Raw genomic sequence first — 21,688 nt, 5'->3', positions numbered from 1 at the left:
TAGAATACCCCCTTAAGGGTCTGACCATGGTGTTTCCAAGCAAGACAGAATTTCATTTTAATCATGGCATGGGAGGACCTCATAAAAGTAAGTTAACAGTGTTTTTGTTAAATATAACAGCAAAAGAGTCATAATCATTCCATTTCAGGCATTCAAGCCATACAAGTCAGATCAGTTTGTGGAGGGTTAAAATGACTCGGTGCACATTTCTTTGGCATCACAGAGTCAGCCTCTAAAGACGCAGGGTAGTACATCCACACAACAAAAGCTCACTGGTGTCTCATTCTTTAATTCCTTTTGTCACAATAAAAATAACCACTAACAAAGACTTCATTTGGATTACAATATTTACAGATGCTGACAAAATAATCAGTCACTCCTTCACCTCATATTGGCTCTTGTTCCAACCCCAGGAATGCACAAAAACATGGGCCTATTGCTGTCGTTAACTTTTCTGAGGTATAGAGGCTACTTCATAAGTATTAGTAGACATGATCACTTAAAGTTCATCTTCATGATCATAACCCCTCAGGAGGAGCAATAGTTGTTCAAAAAGTGCACAAGATCCATTGATCGGAAGAACTCATCAGCAAATGCACACCATTCTCTAAAAGTCAATAGAATCCATGATGAGTTTCCACAGATTCCAGTGAAGAAGCCAGACTCACAAGAAGCATGTTTCTTATTCCAGAAAGTCGACATGAACGTACATATGCTTAGTTTTGTGTGTGGATATGGTCCCTGAGGGGATATTCTGAAAGCGAGTCAGTTATTGTATGTGCATGTATTTGTGTCCTGATGAAGAAAGCGCAAGTTTGCTTGCCAGTCGTATGCAGTCATATACAGTACCCATTGTTCATTATGTACCATTATATTAACTAGTAATCATTATATTTGCAGGTGTAAAAACATCATTAACATTATAGGGCATCATAAGCTAACTACACATACAGTAGATGAAGCCAGAAAAAAAAAAAAAAAAAAAGAATGGACAAAGGCAATTAAAATGTATATCACAGCTTGTAATCCTGCATCACTTACTGCATATACTACTGTACTCTAGCATATAAAACCAGCTGATTTTCTTCTGTCCAAAACCTCAGTTTGAGAACGGAGTTCACATTTTAGAAAAATGAAAAGTAAAGGATGGCACTTAGTCTTTTTTGGTCTCGATGTTCAACCTCTTTGTCCCGTAGAGCCAGAGACTCTGAAGTCATGTGCACAAGTGTAATCACACCGGGTGTAGCAACAAAACCAAACCCAATTTAAAGAAAACGCACAAACCCGCATCTAGAAAACCAGCTATCTGCTTATCTCTGCTGTTTTTTTCTCTTTTGAAATGGGAAAACAGTCTATCCTAACACCTCAGGCTCTAGTCCTGTGTCAGCACCTTCACCATACATTAAGTTCTCTAGTGTAAAAAGATGCTGCTTAGAGCATCCCTGTAAAATTAGGCCTCAAGTAACTGTGGATAACACGAGATGGTGTACAACTCGGTGACCAGTGTTCCACAAGGACCGGCAACCATGCTGACCTGTCTACAAACTTGATCAGGGTGATTGAGCTGTGCAAGGGTATCCAAATAAGCACTGGCCTTAGGTCAAAATTCAAAGTTACTTTTATGGTAAAAGTCTCACATTTTGCTCTGTTCAAATCTACAGAGTACACTACCCAAAAAAAAGCAAGTTTGGTCTTTTATCTAGAAGAAAATTCATACAATTTCACCAATAAATACATTTTTTTAATTAAAATTATCTTTAGCCATCAGAATTATTATAGATCTGACAGTTTTTGTAGGTGGGTTGTGCTATGAAGTAGGGATGTGCACGGACACTCGAGTACGCTCAACTGTTTGTTCAGGATGGCAGTACTTGAACAGTGAAATGCCTATTTGGGTACTTGTTCCGTTTCATTGTACGAAGGAGAATATATACGCATCAACAGTTCAGTAATACCCTGCTTTCATGTTTTCACAGGACTGTACAATGTTCTTGTTTTGAGCAGCGCAGCTCTATCTCTAGCTAGGCTAGTTACTGTAGCTGATGTTAGTTAAGTCCAGAACAGAAAAAGTGGAAATACTTTTCTTTGGTAAACTAACATTTGGGCACATTGTCCACTGAGGAGAAAATATCTCTTGTAAGACGATGAGTCCTCATCAGCGTCCAGTTGTACCAGTTAGCTGTAGCTACATCTGAAGAGCAGTGTCCAATACACGTCCAACATGCAAAGCTAATGACTTCTCTCAGATTTTCTGAATAAAAAAACGTTTTCCAAACCTATTTGTCTGTGTGCTGTTAAGTTTTTGTGCTACTGATATTTTAGCTGCTCAACACCAGTGCTATCACCTACAAGAGTAAGCCTCCAGTGCCAGCCCACTGTTAATTTTGGATTTCAGCTGAGGTACTGTTTTCCTCTTCGCCATGGTAAAACAAATTCATCCGTCAACTCTAGCAGATACACCAATATCAAAATAAATCGGAATGCACATCCCTACTGTGAAATAGCTGAAATTGTATTTAGAGAGGTTTTGCTGGGCCACGTACTGTAGTAACACACCCTGTACGTAAAGCAGCACCTTCTTGCTACGATGCTATACCTCAGCAGTGTGCAATTATCTTTTATTAATTCTGTTCTAAATGCATTAGGCCGGACTGAGGAGCTCACTATAAATGTGTTCATGAACTGCCTGAAGCAGCCAACTACATGGCAGAAACAGTTCTGTTTTTCAAAGAAAAAGCCTGAGTAGGTATTGAGGTTCAAAAATAGAGGGAAACTCGCAGAGCCTGAAGTGAATATTGTACACAAAGAAAGTAGAATTGTAAATCAGCAGAAACAAAAGATTTTCCTAATGCAGCTATCAAAACTGCCACTGGCAGAGGATCTACGCTGTCAACATTTAGAAGATTTTTAGAGCGGCGTGTTTTTAGATATGGCTGTCAGGATCGGCTTCCCCTGAGAGACTGGGTTGAACACAGTGATCGCGATGCCATCTGCTGTGTCAATTTAGATTATAAGAACACATTAGAAAATAAATTTAGTGCAGCAAGGCCATGGAAACAAAGTTAAATAAAAGATTACCACTATGCCTCTCAAGTTCAGACAACTGCAGAAAAACTTCTGTCACTGGACTTCTCAAAGTGCTATGCCCCACTGATCATCATGGCACATTTTGAAAAATTACCGTAAAAAGCTGCTTAGCACGGGGCAGCGACTGGAGAGGGGTACCAGCCATGAAATCACAGAAAAAAGAGAACACTCCTGAAGCGCCACATCATCCAACCAATTAGAAAACAGGGGCAGGACAAAACATTGGGGGGGGGGGGGGGTCAACTTTAAAACAGCTATCCTATTGGCTGGATGGCTTTGCGCTTTCACTTGCAAAAGCTAGAGGACTTTGCGTATCCACTAGTGGTAGCAGCAGCTCATTTCTCCTAAAATGTGTGAACACAGGATCACACAGACGGTGGATCACACCTCCACGTTTATATTTCATCGACATTGTACATTGTCTTTATATTCAGTTTCATTCAGATTCTATAAAGTCTGTGTTTTACCCTTAAAGTGATGGTTCAACCCTACCAACAGTGGCCGACACCATAAAGCTACAACAGGTATTGAGACGTTTCTCCAGGACAGGGATGAAAGGGTTCCATATGGCTCTATAATCACTTTATCACAGTCTTGGATTCAGGCTGTAGACCACCAGCAGGGGAGCAGTAGCAGTTGGGGGGGGGTGGAGAATCAATACTTGTCCTAGAGTCTGAAACAGAGTCTGGTGTTCATCTGGCTGAATTAAGGGTTCTTCAGCTTCACTGGGTCTGACATTCAGAAGACTGGAGAGGTGAATTCTGATTTATGAACCACGTTCTAGTTTCCAGTAGCAGCACAGCTCTCCTGCTCCCCTCACTGCAGCAACCTCTGCTGTGGGGAGAACAATGAAGCACCATTAGCAATGTAACAGAGTTGGCAGAAGAGCCTGCAAATAGTTGCAATAGATTTTTTCCCTTCTTTTTGTTTTCTTTTTCTTTGTTTTTGTCTTTGTGTTGGAAGCATGATTTTTGAAAAACTGAAAGCAGGTCTCCTGAAGAGAATGCTTGCTGAGGCTTCTGTGTATTTTTTTCAGTTAAATATATATTTTCTGTTTTTTTCCTCATGTTAAAAAATGAATAGTTTAATTAGATTTAGAAATTTTTAATTAGAAATTAGATCAAGGAAGGACAGCCTATGACTTCTGCATAAATACTATATAAAAAAGAAACATCTAAGCACATTGGTACTGTTAAACAAACCAGTCTTACAAATAAGGACAAGCCAGTGATAAAGTAGGATATATTGAGGACAGTGACTCTTACCTTCATGTCTCTGGTGTCGCAAACTTCTACAGTTGATTTATACCATCTTAACAACTTCTTATCTGGGCAGGATGATAGACAGTACATCTGCTACTCATCTCCTTAAACTTTATCCCAACTCCATTTTGGCGCAGTCATAATCCACATGACAAAGCTCTGAGTTGACATATTCAAAAGTTCTTCGCTTGCATTCCTTGGCAATTCCAGTGACATAAAACGCTACCAAACATATTTTGACTTCAGATCTTCATTGATTTTTACTTCTTGATGTATTCAAGTTATGCTTTAATGTTACTTTTGTACTGTTTAGTTTTAACTTGAGTTCAGTTTCCTTGAAAATTATTTCAGAAATAAAGTCATATCCATCTGTTCCAGCGTTTGTAATGTACGATCATTTCCCTTCAAGGGAAAAAAATAAATGAAAGGTTTCCTAAGAAAAAAAAAAAAAAGTCTGTTCCTATTTGCTATCAATGTTTAAATAATGATGATAATAATAATGACAATAATAATAATAATAATAATAATAGTAATAACAACAATAACAGATTCATAACTTATTAAAATGGTGTAAGCTGTCCAAGAAAGTTAACGCTTTCATATACCTTCTTTTTTGATATAATGACTTGTGCTTTCCAATAAAGGGAAAAACAAACAAACGAACAAAACTTTAAAAAGTAAAAACAAGCAGCAGAATTTTTGCAGGGGTGATGCGCTGTTTTTTAAATAAGAGTTTAAAAAGACCCCCCCAAGTTATTTTCTATCTGCATTTTGGGGAGGCTCCGCTGCCATTGGACAGAGGCTCTTCCAACTCATCCTCCTCAAAGCCATGAAATGTAGAAGTGTCGCTCTCTGAGGTTGTACCGAACAACTCCTCGGCTCCAGCAAAAGTCTTCTGATCTTTTCCCTCATCAAGCCCACCTACCAAAATATACCATACAATGTTGGATACTATTTTTTACAATACTGTGTCTTTGCAACATTGTAATATATTTTTACAATAAAGTGAATATTTTACAGTCGCAAAATTTCTGGCAAGATTTAAATGTTCTTGCTGCTTTCAGTGATAACTATAATAATCATATGTAATGATGCACTTTAAATGTTATCACAGCTGAATACCAGGTTTTTTTAAAATATAATTAAACACAATCCAATTATTATTTTTATTCCATATGAAGACACTGAGCACAGATGCAATATATAGGAAAATCTGTTACATATACATGCAAATGTCTAACTAAGCATACGGTCATATGCAAATTTTTAACACGTCAAGTTAAATGTTTCATTAACATGTGCAAATGATTAGAGGTGTTAACTTATTTTCACTTAAATCTACAAAACATGTCATTTGATAGAGGCACCCAAACCTTTGCATAAGACTGTCTATTATAGTTTCTGACATATAATATATATTAATTGACCTTTTTGGTCATTCTTTCATGAAATGCTCACACACTGTAAAAAAATCTGACTTTCCCCCTCTCCCTCAGCATTGCCACATATTACGACTGTTTCAGTAAGTACACAAAATTCCTCAGCAATAACAAAGGATGAAGAGTAGATAAAGCGGTAAGATCTATTAAGCATTGACTTGAATGCTGAAAACAGTGACAGTAGAAACTGAGAAGGCAGAGTAAGCCAAAATGGCTGTAGTTCACTGCAATAAACCTCTAAGAAGAAATGGCATAGAAATTTGAGGTCATTTTACATTACAGGGATTAATCTTAGTCTGAAAAGTTAGAATGCTACAAGTAATGTTTTCATGAAACCTGGACATGTTGCATCTAAATGACAGTGTTACTTGCGACAGATGGAATGGAGCCAACTTTGAATACCATATCTAAACATTAATGCTTAGATTGGCACTCGAAATATGATACCCTTGGTCAGAGAGGCAGAAACAGAACTGCATGCTGGCATTATTAAAAAACACACATACCTGACTGCCCACACTTGAGGCACTTGCCTTCTTTCAGTTTGGAGCCTGGATTTACTTGACAAACATCACAGAAGCTGTTGCGTGTGTGATCTGAATCTAGACTCTTTTGATCTAAGAGAGTGGAATGGAACAATTAGAAAGAAGACATGATAGATATTCAGTTTACCAGATGCCATTATTACAATGAAACAGTTCATAAGCCACAACTACAATTTACAAAGCTGAGCAATACGTCAGCTAGCGCCAGTTCATTTCTTTGCCATCTAACGGTGACATTTATATTTGTTCAGGAAAGAAGACTCATTCTGAGAGATTACGTTTGCGACTGTGGGGACGGTGGTTGATAGGTGGAGACTGTGAAGGCTCAGAGTCCCTGGCCTGGGGCTCTTCCTTTTCAGCAATATGGGTGTGACCATAATGGTAGCTTAAGCCAGTGCGATTCCTATAGCGCTTGCCACATACTAAAACAAAGCAGAAAGAATTTATCAGCTAGAGTACACCATCTCAAGTTCTTACTGCATGCAAAACCTGTGCACTATTTTCTGATATCTGCAATGATTCTTGTGTGGACTAATGTGTGAAACGCTGTTTATAAAAATATAATACGAGAACACCTTGCACACTTATTGGGGCAGGCAGATGAAAGCCATTTTAATACTTTCTAATCCTTTCTTTGAATCCACCTTTCCAGACTGAAAAAAATCCACATACCTGAGGCTCCAGCTTTTGAGTTATGCTTTTGTTTATATCTGCCTGGAACAAAGACGACACAAGATCAATATATAAAACAACAACATTTGAACAAACATGACAAGAAACAGTACAATTAAAATAGATATTCCTCATGTTAAAGGTTCTTCTTAGCTTGGGCTTAAGCCCATCTGATTCCTTTTTTCTAAAACATCCACTATGTTACGGACAGTGACTTGGCTCCTTCAACATTTTGGTAAGCTGTGAGGCATCAGGTCCCAATATATTTCTCAGTGAGCAAATGTTTTCACTTTCCTCAGAACTTTTTACTTACTTTCATAGACATATGGCTTGTCCTGGTCATCCAAGTCTGCCCTCCGACGTCCTGAACCTCGACCCTGCAAAGACAGAGGAGTAAGAGATATTCAATCAATATAAATAATACTGCAATATTATACAACACTACACTACAATACAGTTCAACTGTTCACATCTCTAAAACAGTCATCACAGAATAAGTCCCCTGAAAGGGATTACTTCAGACCACAATGCAGTTATATATTTTTTAGATTCTGTGATTCACTGAGTCTTTCTGTGCTTAGCAAAACCCACTAAAAAGGTAAGTGCAGTTTGTCCAAAAAGTTTTTTGATTTAAGACACAAACAAGTACTCAATTGCAACCTGTAAAAGAAGAGACCACAAATCTTTTGACATCATGCCTTTTCTCTTCATAAAATGCATTATTAGCTCTGGCACAGTGCACATACACACACACACACACACACACACACACACACACACACACACACACACACAGACACAGACACAGACACACAGACACCCTGACGGGCCACTTCATTCAGTACGCCTCTTTGTATCTACACTCTGTTCATTTTATCAGGTTATAAAGGTGCACTTTGTAGTTCTACAATTACAGACTGTAGTCCATCTGTTCCTCTGCATACTTTGGTAGTCCCCTTTTACCCTTTTCTTCAGTGGTCAGGACCTCCACAGGACCACCACAGTGCAGATATTATTTGGGTGGTGGATCTTTCTCAGCACTGCAGTAACACTGATGTGGTGGTCGTGTGTTAGTGCGTGGTGCGCTTGTATGAGTAGATCAGACACAGCATTGTTGCGGGAGTTGTCCCCTCACTGTTTACTCTATTAGGCATTCCTTGTTTGTCCAGCTTGTAGATGTAAAGTCAGCAACTCATCTGTTGCTGCACAGTTTGCTTTAGTCATGTCCCGTTCCCCATCAGTGGTCATAGGGTGCTACCCACAGGATATTGTTGGTTGGTGGACTATTCTCAGTGCAACAATGACACTGAGGTGCTTAAAATCACCAGTGCTGAGAATGACTGACCGCTCAAATAATACATGCTCTGTGGTGGTCCTGACCATTGAAGAACAATGGGTAAAAAGGTGCTAACAAAGTATGTTGATACTAATCTAATAATGATCATTCTTTGGCAAATAAATCCAAAAACTTAAAAAGCAAAAAACCTTTTTTTTTTTTTTTTTTTGGTACAGCCCTTTTTTAATTACAACTCACAAAACATCAATAGTTAAGTATTACTATATGGTACACACCTAATGACTTTTGACTTAATGAATGTAAGAGAGACGAGTCACTCACTCTGCCTTTGCCCCGATGTTTTCTTTTTGGTATGTCCACTTCGAAGTCCTCATCGTCATGGTAACCATCTTCATTGGCATCAGCCTCCAAAACTCTCTGTAATCGATAATGAGGTGAGGGACAGAGTGAGAAAGAGAAGGAGTAAAAGCCTGAGAGTGGTATCAAAAGACAGGGGCATTTTTCCATAAACAAATATGGGATTTTTTTTGTCCCCCTGAGATCCCATGTATTTCTGTTCATTTGCCCAATTCAACAGACAACAATAAAAGTATTTTCCCCCCACATTACACTCATAGCATTTAAAAACCAAAGCGGTCTAGGTGGGAGGCTAATCAGCTCAGTTTGGATGAGAGTTGTGCAATTTTTCTCCACATGAATACAGTATGGACTCAACAGTATAACAACGACGGACCACCTTGCCTAACCTTTGTTTCACATCCCACACATGGTAAGATACAGTGGGCAACAGTTTAAAACAGTTAAAACAATCACAGCTGAAGTCAACTAAAAGCTTGTGTCCCACTTAACAGAATTTAGTCCATGCTCTTCTAGGTTTCTACTTACTGCTTGTGGGAGCAGCTCCCTACCTGAATCTCCAGTAGGCTCTCTTCATCTCTCGAGCTGTTCCTCTTGTCCAGGCCATCTCCTCTCAGCAAAGCCTCCAGCGTAGTACTCGGTGTAGGCAAGGCCTCCTTACCTGTCAAATCCCCACCAGGATTAACGGAGACAAAATTGTTGCCAGAACACAGTCTCACTCATGACATTCATGACAAAGGGTAAAACTGTAAACTCACACGTCTGAAGTCATAGAGCTTCCTTTTACAGCAAACAGCATTAAGTGTCAATAACTTCCTGCAAGTAGTGGGTGGTATGACTACAAATTTTTGCGGTATAATCAAAATTTGTGACAATTTTGGTATATATATATAATCACAGTATTCATATCATGGTGTACATGAATGTATTTTTAAATAAAAACCAATTTAGATATGTGATTTATTATTCTAGGACATCCCATCAATTTCAAGACACTTATTCAACAACTGAAGTAAATCTAAACTTTTTTTATTGTGCAAAACAACAACAAGTGAACAATATATAGATAACTCTAAGTCAATATTGCTTTCTAACTGTATTCGTAATCACGTAGCAGTTTCTCTTATGTATCTATGTCATCAAAGTCATTCACACTTATAAAACCAGCTACTGTTAGCCAAGGACCAGGGCCTTCTACCCTCGATCATTTGATGCAGCTGACCGAATAAGATAGCCCGCAGGTGGAGCAAGGCTAAAGAGACTGGCCAGACCTTTCATTTTACTCACTCATGTCTTTGAAAACGAACTGGACTACTTAAGACTGTAACTGACTACACAGATGGTGGTGATCAACAGACTGCTGCGTTTTTATTTCTACTCGAAACATGACTAAAACATCTCTGACTTTCAGTGACTCAACAAACAAGCTAATGTACACTGCACGCCTTGAAAAAGAGTTTAACTGGTACACCAGATAAACTGGTATACTGCCCAACAGTACTTCAGATAGCACCATCTTGGACAATTTAGAAATCAATCAAATGATTCTCAGTTACACAATTACACTGAAACACAAGAATTTTCAAACATCTAAAATTGGGACCATTTAATGATGACAGTGGAAACAATAGGCAGCTGTTTTTTTGCAATAATACACATGATCTGTACCAGTCTTCTACCTGAAACTGAAGTCCTGCAGTTTCTTAACTGACGCACACACACACAGCAGCAAGTTGTATTGTAAGCAAAGCTGTGAATGAGTGTCACACAGGGGTGCTAGCTGCCACAATACAAAGTTTTCTTTCTCAGTTTTAGTTTAGTGGTCATGACTTTGCAAGGTTTCGCAACCCCCTCTTTCCACCAAAATACAAGGCTATAAAATAACAAAAATAGTGATATTTATCAAATAGTCCCAGCACTATAAGTGTCCAACTGTTAACTGAAGCTTTGAACCTGTACAAAAAGCTTGATTTAACACACTGAAGACGGAACAATTGTAATCACAAGGTAGGACTAGTGTGATGGCAGCAAGCTTTTACCTATATGTAGACCATAAAGATGAAGGCTTGAATCCATGGAAGTGTGCAATCTCCTCTTCTTTCTCCAGCAGCGGGCTGGGTATGTGTACATCTGGCCTGCTGCCAAACCTGAGGCAATCAAGAAATAATTTCAAATTGCTTGATGTCCAACAGTAAAACATTAACAACATCCAGCATGATTAGTGAGGAGATTAGCATTCAGGTTCTGCGCAAATATTCCACAAGACAACGTCAACATAAAAACCTGAATGTGGTGGACAATAATCTTATACTGTTATTGGTACTCACCTGGTCCACGATGGTGACGCTCCATCCAGATGTAGCAGTTGTTCTGGGCAACACCAGTTTGTGAGTCGAGGAACGGTAAGCGGACACTGCGCTCAGCACACAGTCGAGCATTATAGCTGCGACAGTGCTCAATGGCCTCTCTGTAGAACTGGTCACCCAACCTAACGAATGACATTGAACACACCTGGGTTTGTCTTTTGAAAGTTGCCTTTGATGAATTTGAGTAATATGGTTTTATTTTAAATAATTAATTTTAACTTTGTTTAAACCATATATGAAATACTGTGATATTTAAATTACATCCTCATTAGTTTTTTCATTATAACCTGAACTGTATTGTGTGTATAATATTAAATATCATAGGTCTAGCATGTAATGCTTCCTTTCAAAGTATCAAATTAACATCACAGTAAGATCACACAAATCTGGAAATAAAAATGTGTTTCAACTTTGTTTAGCCAAGTACCATCATACATTAATACTAATATCTGCTAGTACCTCCATGGGAATATGGTATGTTAGCACCAAGCTGACAATGGTTCACATACATGATTTAATATTACTTTAACAAAAACAACAGGAGTCTGGACATCAATTTATTAAAAAAAAAAAAAAACACACACAACACTCCCATGCCTATTCCCTGCCTGTTTTTATTCAGATAATTTTCTCTCACCTCTTCATTTATTTTCCCTGTCTCTGTGCATGTTTGAGTCATTTGCAGACTGAGCAATTAATCCAAAAAGTGGAATCAGGATTGGACACTTCTTGCTGAAACTACAATAAAATCTTTCGCCCTGGAGCAACGAGGCTGATGTAGCTAAAACGTAATGGAAGTGTATATGACCTAAAATATTTTTTGGTGACACGGACTTGTAATATATTAGCTTTATAGCCCCAGTGTAAAAGAAAGAAAGAAAACTTTGGACATTCAAAATCTACAGAACAAAGCTGAAGATGAGACGGCAACAAGTTACACTACTGACTTCTGCCAGAAAACTAGTTTAAAAAGTGAAAGAAAGCCTGAAGGATTAATCAGACTTGTGCTCACCAACCAATTTTTGAAAGCAAAATCCATTCATCTGAACAAAATTTGCCACAGTGAAAAATTTTGCCTCACCGACTTCTGTGGCGAATAGGCCCATACTTTACATGCAAAATTTCACATTATTAATTAACGTCCTCTACAAGTGAGTAGCAATCCATGTCTTTGGTATGACTCAGTGTGGAGCACAATACTAATGCTTGACAAGGCCACAAGTGTGTGCTTCAGTTGAAACTGCTTGTTATAAGGTATGATTACATGATGATAAACAATATATAATATTTGGTCCTGATCGAAACGAGTTCTAAACAAAGCCGTGAATCTGCTGCACTTACAATTATTTGTAATAGGATCTTTAGTGAAAAATGGTTATGAAACATTTAACATCTTTGAAATTATGATAAAACTGGTTTGAATCTGGATTTTGTATGGAATTTACCATTTATTCATCTTTTAAAATAGATGCTTCATGATATGAGATCTTCATGTCATTTGGAGTGACTCCATCATACTTTGTGACACATAGCAATAACTGTATTACATTTAAAATAAAATATCTAATTTCTGTTCCTGAAATGTTAACTGCTAACACAGTATGTTTGTGTTAATGGCTTTTAAAATGAAAAAAAAAGTTTTATAAGTTTTATGCAATTTGCAGGAAAAATAAGTCTGTTAATTCATTTAAAAAGGTGATTGACATTACAGAACAAAATATGAGATCATTATTCATAAAACTCAAAAGTAACGCAAACCCTTTGTTTCTAAACACTTGATATAACTTTATACAACTTGTAAAAAAAGTTTGTGTAAGAAAAGTGCGTCAAGGAAATGAATTCATTTTAAGATGAATCATAGTCGCATCACATTTAAGGCCACAGCTACTTCATCTACATGAAAAAACATTAAAATAACTTAATCTAAAATTTTTATATGAATTTATGGGTTCACAACATTCTCAGTGTTTTAACAATTGCAATAGATATACTTTCTTTAGCATTTTAAAATTGGCCTGTTGAAAATCCGTATACATCACTGATCCGCCTGCATTATATATCAGCTATAGGCCACTCTGCTCTCTCTATATATAGCGGCCATTGAAAAACTCATATCGGTCAACCACTGCACTCCCACAAGTTTTGTCCCACAAATTATCTGATATAAATGTCTAATTTAGCATAGTCACCGTTTATGGTTTGTAATTTAACTACTTTGAAAACTGCACCAACATGGATTTTTTTCATTTTTCCAATCAAATTTACCCCATTCAAAATAAATAAATAACTGCGCACAGATGCTTCCACAATCCCACTGTCATCAGTCATATGTCAGACAGAGATCTGTGGGTTCAATAAATAAAAACAATAACCGGCACAAACATGTTAATGGCACAAGGTCAGTGTTTTGCTCATCCACACAAAAATGCCAATGCAGGTGCATGCAGGTTCCAAAAATCTCCACATTGGAAAGTGTTTTTACAAAGCTTCATTTTCATGTGGATGCAAAAAAAAAATCCAGGTATTTGTGGACAGAGCCTCCAGTACTATTGTTAGCATTTAAACTGTATTACGTTCAATATAATGACTGGAAATGTGCTCAGCAAAGCTTAGGAATTTAATTTTAAAAATATATAGAACAAGTACTTCTACACATTTCCACAGTTTCTCTAAATCCAAACTCCCAAGTTTCACTAACTGGTGGCATCAGTTTCACAGCCGCACCATTTTGCCTTTAAATTAGCAAACCATAAGATTATTTTGACATGCAAAACTCTAGCAAAAATATTAACAAATGAAGACCACCAACATAAAATACATGGCAGACAGGCTTATAGAAGGAAAACTGTAAAATTCAAAGAGAGGAAACACTACTCTGTGCACTGCTGTCAGCCTCCAGAATACCTGCACAAGCCAAGAGAAACCTCTTTAATAATAGAAACTTGGCCAGCTGAAGGGCAGACACTGTCCATTAATCTTTTCTACTGACCCTTCTTTCAAGAGCCAGGTCACTTTAATGTCTGAAAGATCTCTCAGTGACTTAAAATTGTTTCTTGAAGAAGCTGTGTGACAGCTGCTAGGGTTAATATGCTGCCTCCTAGAAGTGCACCAAGATAGACAGGCTGCATGAGTGAGAGAGGCAAACTGAATGAATCTGCTGATTATCTGGGGCCTCCACTAGCAGAGCACTCTTGTCAACTGTCTACTGCGTCACATGTCAGAGTCCAATCTCTCCATGCTGGAGTTACATAAATTTATTTTGCATGTTTGGAGGTGCACACCTATATGCTCGCACACACCCCTTCGGACCATCCGTTTCCAGCCACGGAACCACAAAGACCCAGCAAATAATGATTTCCCTGAACAACCATTCTATAACATGTTTATACCTTTTTTTTTAACTATTCCTAGAACCAGACTAACTATCCAATTATGAGAAAAGGGGTCAGGATACAGAGTGCGTCAATAAGAATTTGAAAGCACTGAACAGACAACGAAAGTACAGTTTAATCACATGGGAAACTGACACTTTCCGTATCAATGCTGGCGTATCTCCCACCAGTGAATTCACAGTCTGGGCGGTGAGACTCAGACTGTAGGCCTATCTCTTGAGACTGTGCAGGTGCATTCTGGCGTTTTAACAGGAAGTCAGTTTAGCTGCAGAAATGCAAGCTGAGGGATAACGCATAAAACGTCTCCAAATGTGAACACCAAAGAACTCAGAAAGAAGTGCAAAGCGAAAAAGAAAAAAAGAGTAAACAATGTGGAAGAATAGTGCAAACTCTGAGGAGATTAGAAAGTTTAAACAGTTAAAGCTTGCTATTCACCATTAAGCCATGCAGACCACAGTGCAACCTCGGTAGCTCTGCAACCAATTATTGTGATATGACTCAGCCAAACCCAGTGTGTCAGGGTGTTAAGGCTTCAATCTGATAGTGTTAACTCCATCCCCCACTCATACCAAAATAGACAGCAAACAAATCCTCATGATCACCCATTACACCATATGTACTACAAATTTAAATATGTTGTGTGTCTCTTAAATCGGTAATAAACACTGAACTTAAGTGCAACTGGATATGCCCACTGCAAGATCAGACTTTCTGAGGCACACACTGTGCAAGGAAAGATCAGGCAGCACTGCTTTTTCTGTGACGGTTGCGTGAGCGAGGCTGGGAGATAAAGCAGAAAACAAAGCTTTGAATGCTAGAGGCCACTGGTAAAGTGCTTTCTAGCTGGGGCCAGCATGAAGGGAGATAAGCATGAAAATGTGTGACAGTTAGGGTACAGCTGATGCTGAAGCCTGCGTGAACAAAGACCTGAAGACTGCCTTAATCATCGGTCTGAAACATGTTGCTTTGCTAGTGCCCGTCTTTCCTACTGCCCACTCCTCACTTGTTTCTCCCTCCAGCTGACTGTCATTTTGAAAGTTACTCCCACTCTTACAAATTAGAAAAGGGCTACTACAATTTATAGCCTTTCTTCATGATTGCTGTTGAAATCTGGATTAAACAGCCTGATCAATAGTGTGACCACTGGATCATAGCGCAAGAAGCTAAAGCAGCAAACTCTGACATCTTACACCAGAGGTGACGTCAGCTTGAACTTTTTTTTTAGCCAATGTTCAGCGTGCCTGAACATTGATAGTCTCTTTTGCAATTAGGGAGCAGGGATGTCCTGATGCAGTGTTTGTTTTACCTCGGCCAATCCAAACTGACTACTTTAAATTTAAGTATCAGCCAATATCAATGCAAAATTTTTAGTTTCATAATATTCAGGTAATACAGCCCCTCGATTTAGATAGGACATACTACCGTGCCGATTAACACTGTGTATAGTGTGACTTTCTGAACTGATTTTTTTTTTGGGTCTAATTTGTATTTTTATATTAACTTTTTAGTGTGTGTAACTCACCCCAGATACTTTGGCTACTAATCACTTTAAAATTCTGCAGTAAAGTCAATGGTATAAACTCCCATATCAGACTTTATGAACTATGGCAAGACCCATTTTGACAGTAATGCAGTTAATATGCCATCTCATAAAATTTCACATTGCTCTAACACGCAACAGTTTGATTCTTTCTCTTGGGCTCTTAAATGAGCTGTTACTGTTCATTTTAGTTTTAAATAAAGGCATGGCCCCTACGTTTGCTTCTACAGACATTTAGACCACTTGGTTAAAACCTGAAAACGTGCCTCACTGCTGAAAATTGTGGACAATGTCCATTTTTGGCACCGCTGCAATACTGCCATGAATAGAACGCAAAATAAAAACAAAGGGCCATAAGTAGGTTGTGTTTAACATAGTCGATACCTGATCCAGTAAAATACACCAGGATCTGCTCTGGTCCTCATCCACTGAATTGGACTGGCACAGCCCTATTTTATTGCTCATTTGCAAATTTGTACAGTACAAAGATTTTTGATGCATGTTTTTGCACATTTCTAATTTCTGTGAACTTTGCAAATGAGCAATGAAGTAAAGTGCCCCCGTAAAGTCCACCCGTCTATCTAGAATCCACTGCTACTTCTGACAATATGAAAGAAATTCCTTCCAATGCGAAAATACTCTCTTACACTATTCTAGAGCTTGCAGGCTTCAAACTGCACATCTTTCCTTTCCGTCTGTTTCCCCTTATCTTTTTACTACAAGAGCCGTTTACTTCCCTATCCTAAGGTCACGTGGCCATAGCTTCACAGCTCTCGTTCTGTCCAGCTACAGAGTGCCTGGGGAATGCTGGCTAAATTCCAAATGTCTACACGTTTAAGAAGAATTATGGACTTATGCGTGGAAGACTTTCATGTATGCTAGAGGCACCAAACTTGGTGTACACCTTGACAAGCAACTAACCCTGGAATTTCGCACTGAGATTTTAAAAGTGGATTCCACTTCAGAAATCATACTATAAAATATGATTCCTTAACATGAAGACGATTTCAAAAACAGTCAGCACAACAGGAACAGGAAGCAGGAAAAAAAACATTCAGCCCCCTATAACAACACCACTAAAGCCTAGCTCTTTACATCAACCAACCTTTTACTCATATAACTTTCTCCTTGTCCAAAAACTCCTATGCAAATGTTGTAACTACACTGAACATAAAGGGCAGAAGTGCAAATATTTACTCACTTCTAATGCTGTTTGTAACAATAGCAGGAATGAGAAACTCCCTCTGGAGCACGGCTGGAGTGTTACTTTGCCTCATTCTGGCTTGCCAGGTAAAGAGTCTGAACCGTCCTGTTTATATGATAATGTCACCCAGGTTGTACTTCCTCCGAAAGACGGGGCCTGAGTTTTGGACAGCGCCATCAAATGTTTATGAAATGGAAACATGCATGCAAGTACACAAATGCACACAACTACCTGGACACAGTGGATGACCATATTAGGTGGTACTGACAGTCTTAAATGCATCACACTATGCATCACGCTGGTGTTAGCAGATATATATAGTGCTCTAAACCAACAAAATGAAACCAGACTCAGTCTCAATCTGACTCAATCTTAGGCCCCCAAACACAGATGCACTAATCAGTTCGTTTTCATGAGCAGACCTTCCCTGTGGTTGCGCAGAAATCTATTTCACTAATAGCAAAACCACATATTTCACACCGTTTCTTATACAGTGAAGATATTTAAGGTACTTTATCTCAAAAATAAACATGTCAATAAACATGATATGCACTGTAAAATATGCTCACCTGCGTTATCATCAATAGGAACAAGAAAGTATGAATCACTGCTACTAACCTAGAATTTCCACATCGGTCCATGTTGTGTTAAAGATGCCAAAACAACAGAGGAGACTGAGCCTTTCCCATCTCTGTGTGAAGGCTATTCAATTCGGAGAAGACCCTGCCTTCACTTCGGGGAACACACCAAATGAATCTGGGCACTGGTCTTGTTTATTTGAGGAGGAAGGGAAGTGGTTTAGGATGTGTATTATGGTTAATTGTGATTTTTAACAGATGGACCTCCTGCCTGCTCTCTGCACCTGTATACAGCCGTCCAATGACGGCCACGGCTCACGATAATCTACCGCTCCTCTAAAGCTAAAGGTTAGTCCTGGCCTGTCTGTGCCAATAATCTCTTCACAGCAGTTCAATGATCACATCAGTGGGGACCCACAGCACAAACATGTCAGTCTTTTTGTCTTCCATGGGTAAAACAGACCGAGCGAGACTCTCCGACTAAGAGGCAGGCTCAAACTACAAGCTAAAGGACCTCGTCGGTATTCTGCATTCAGGTATTTGATTAATGCCTGCCATGCAATTTGGGCAACTATCAGAATGTAAATACCAGGAAAGAGAGATTATTACCTCCAAACTGTGGACATTACCAAGGCTTCAACAACCTCCTGCTCTTTATGGACTCATAAGACATAAACACAACGTCGACTGTAAGCTAGCGAGCTAGCTAGGTTAGGCAGGTTAGCTAGTTAGCGGTGTTTGTTCGCTAGCTGGCTAAGAACTTCATTCTGAAGGGGAAAAAGGCAAAACGCACATCATCCCAGCGCCTCTTTACACCCTAAATACACGTAAAGCCAAATTCCTCACGGCAGCCGTTTATGGATGGATCACCGGGGGTGCCAATACTTCCATCAAGTCCCAGAACCACTCTCTGATAATGTCATTCCTCGGAGACGAAGCCGCCGACCCGATTCTACCGTGTTAACAGCCACAACGTTGGGTTAAACTGCTGAACGCTTTCGTTTTGCGAGTCCCGTGTTTATTAAAAAGCTGATCGCCGCTGCTAAACAGCCACCAGACACACCGACTCGTCCAGCAGCGATAAAGAGCCCAATTTAGGAAAACTGCACAGAGCGCAGCTGCAGTGTTGAAAGCGAACGGCGACAAGCGTTCAGTGCTGCACGGAGCCGTGCTGAGGTCTGGAGACTCTGCTCCAGTAAATAATTTCTTAATTACTTACGCGTTTAGTGGATTCTGAATGACAGCCGCCATTTTGCCACACTGTAACGGAATAGCAGCGTTGGAAACTCTCGCAGCGGTGGGGAGGGGGGGAGGGGGGACCTCGAGGCCCACAGCCAATCAGAAATCGGCTGGAGAAATCCCAACCAATCCACGAGCGGCATTTGTAAGCGGGGCGTGCCCTTCGGAGTGAACTGTCAGCCACAAAGCGCCGTTTCTGAGAGGCGTTTTTAAAGGGAAGCTCTTTTGTGCAGCAATTTACTGAACTGCGCTTTTAACGCTTTGTCTCTAGAAATAGCTGTTCAGACAACATATCCGCAGAATACGTCCTCCAGATACTGTCTGTCGGCTAGCTGTGTAAGTACTGTGGAAGTGAGATGCGGAGTGTTTTTCAGTCACAGCTGCCCAACTCAAACCAGATCTGCTCCCCTTTTCCAGCTGCTAGGCTGCTAAAGGGGATCCTGTGCATATTTCAGGCCAACTAAACCTGTAGGAAGATGACACTGATTAAAAAAAGAAAGGAATAAGGAAAGAAAAAAATGCAGTTCAATAGTTAAGATGTAAACAAAGTCCTTCGGAGCGGTTTCATGTGAAATGGTTCACTGCAGAGAAACCGGCAGACTCAGATTTCATTACAGCGGTGGTGATAATTAGGGGTCACAATGTCTGCTCTGCTAATATAGCCATTTTATTCACTATCTAAAAGAAGTCATTTTGATAATGGTGCGAAACCTAAAAACAAGTGTATTCATTCACTTCAGGTAACGAGTAGCTTCTAAAGTCATTAAATGCTTTGGACATTGGATTCTTTACCATCACTACTGTGAACAATTTGGTAAGTTTCTGTAGAATAGCACGTTTCACTTGAAAAATGACTCTGAATTATTGTTTACACTCTCACTGTTGAATTATAGAGATGTTTGGAAAAGTGTGTGTAGTTCCCCTTTAAATGAAGGCTATCGTTCAGACTTTTATCAATGGAATATTTGTGTACGAATACTTATTGTGTACTATATGTCACAAGAAAATACCAGGACTAAAGGAAGACTAGGATCACTCACTCATTAAGTATTTATTAAGCCAAACTACAAAAGTGAATTAATTTGCTTCATTAACATAATTTGAAATTCAAAAATAGAAAAGTGTTACATTTGGCCTGACGCAGGTAATATTATTTGCACTTTTGTGATTCTTCTGACAGGTATTAGTCTAAACATACAATCATATACTATGCCCAAACGTTTGTAGACACGTGCCCCTCCAATATTTCTTGTAAAATCAAGGCTATTAATGTGGCGTTTGTCTTCCTTTGCTTTAGTAATATCCTTTACTCTTTTGGGGAGGCTTTACATTGGATGTTGGGACATTGCTGTGAGGATCTGATTCCATTCTGAACATTAGTGAGGTCAGACACTAATGCTGGATGATTAGCTTTTTTTGGCTTGTAATATTTTAAATACACATATGAAAATGTGTTCATTTGAATTTATCCTAGATAAAAAAGTGACAGAGTTGCAGTGACTGTGCAGAGCTGCATGATGCATTCTACCCTCAGGGGAAACATGGATGACAGGAGAACAGTGAGAAAAGTCTCAGGAGAGGAGGCACTGGGGAGAATCGTCTGGAACAGCAGAGAAGAAAGTAGTCCTCCCGCCTCTCCATCTGATGACTTGTCTGTGGCTGGTCTACTGACAGGGAAGCCACAGTAACTGATATTCAAGACACTTTGTCAAAAATATGAACAAAAAAAAAAAAAAGAGCGATTTGCAGTGGTAGTGCATTGAGATGAAGATTAGTAACATCATGTAGATGAATGACTGACTTAAATGACTGGAAATGAATAAAGGAAAAAGTATACATTTGCTCTGAGTCAGGAGAATTTAGGTGAGTTTGTACACCTAACAGTGCAATTTTACAGTAAAATTATTCATCTATCAGTGGGTATAGTCTAAACCATATTATTATTATTAATCATCCTATACTACACTATACGCTCAAAGGTTTGTAGACACCTACTTTCATTTCTTCAGAATTAAAAGGTATTAATAGGGGTTTTGTTCCTCCCTTACTGCAGTAACAGCCTCTACTTTTCTAGGAAGATTACAGGACTAGACAGGGTTGGGAGGTAATGGAATACAGGTATTGGGAATACATATTCAGTCCAAGTTACATTTTGTTAAGGCAGTAATTAAAACAGTTACTTTTTTACATTTTTAAAATTTTTATGGAAATTATAAGAGCTGTATTTTCAAGAGTGTCTGGATATTTCTGGATGGACAGACGGACAGACAGACAGACAGACAGACAGACAGACACACACACACACACACACGCGCACACGCACACATACACACACACACACACACGTTTTCTAAGCCGATTATCCTTCTAGGTCCTGGGGGGGAGCTGGAGCCTATCCTAGCAGTAATTGGGCAGAAGGCATCACACACCCTAGACAGGTCAACAGTCCATCGCAGCCTGGACATATAGTGTGCAACTATATTTATCATTTGGATCATCACAGCTGAGCAGCAGACGGCCTCCGCTACCTAATAATCTACTCAATAAATCTACATTATTAAGATTTAGTGTTTCAGTAACACCTGTTGCTAACACAGCCACGCAATCTCCACAGACAAACATTGGCAGTCATACTAAAGAGCTTGGTGACTTTAAATGTGGCACTGTCATAGGATAACACCTTGGCCACATGTCACAAAAATGTTTCCAT

At 39.1% G+C, this 21,688-nt stretch overlaps 1 protein-coding gene and 1 long non-coding RNA gene across 6 annotated transcripts; one reads left to right on the top strand and one right to left on the bottom strand.

The window, feature by feature from the left end:
- Positions 1 to 269: 269 nt before the first annotated feature.
- LOC108441822 (zinc finger protein DPF3-like) lies at positions 270 to 19,012 on the bottom strand. Of its 4 annotated transcripts, none has more exons than XM_017721546.2 (11): positions 18,959 to 19,012; positions 10,987 to 11,147; positions 10,699 to 10,806; positions 9,211 to 9,320; positions 8,624 to 8,719; positions 7,319 to 7,382; positions 7,006 to 7,047; positions 6,612 to 6,755; positions 6,295 to 6,405; positions 4,353 to 5,270; positions 270 to 3,921 (listed from the first exon to the last, which is right to left on the bottom strand). In XM_017721546.2, the coding sequence occupies exons 1-10, from the start codon at positions 18,988 to 18,990 to the stop codon at positions 5,110 to 5,112; spliced, it is 1,029 nt and encodes a 342-aa protein (XP_017577035.1). In that variant the 5' UTR covers positions 18,991 to 19,012; the 3' UTR covers positions 270 to 3,921; positions 4,353 to 5,109. The 4 variants fall into 4 exon arrangements, with proteins under 4 accessions (XP_017577035.1, XP_017577036.1, XP_037398134.1 ...); XM_017721547.2 differs by having other exon boundaries at positions 270 to 3,918; XM_037542237.1 differs by lacking the exon at positions 18,959 to 19,012 and adding an exon at positions 18,349 to 18,562.
- Positions 18,196 to 20,826, top strand: LOC108441823. 2 transcript variants are annotated; one of them, XR_005130844.1, is made up of 3 exons: positions 18,196 to 18,275; positions 20,276 to 20,362; positions 20,453 to 20,826. It is a non-coding gene; the product is annotated as an uncharacterized LOC108441823 (long non-coding RNA). The 2 variants fall into 2 exon arrangements; XR_001858982.1 differs by lacking the exon at positions 18,196 to 18,275 and adding an exon at positions 19,246 to 19,314.
- The last annotated feature ends 862 nt before the right edge of the window (positions 20,827 to 21,688 follow it).

This window comes from Pygocentrus nattereri, chromosome 10 (genome assembly GCF_015220715.1).
Source record: "Pygocentrus nattereri isolate fPygNat1 chromosome 10, fPygNat1.pri, whole genome shotgun sequence".
NCBI lineage: Eukaryota > Metazoa > Chordata > Actinopteri > Characiformes > Serrasalmidae > Pygocentrus > Pygocentrus nattereri.
This window is presented reverse-complemented; position numbering and strand designations above follow the sequence as displayed.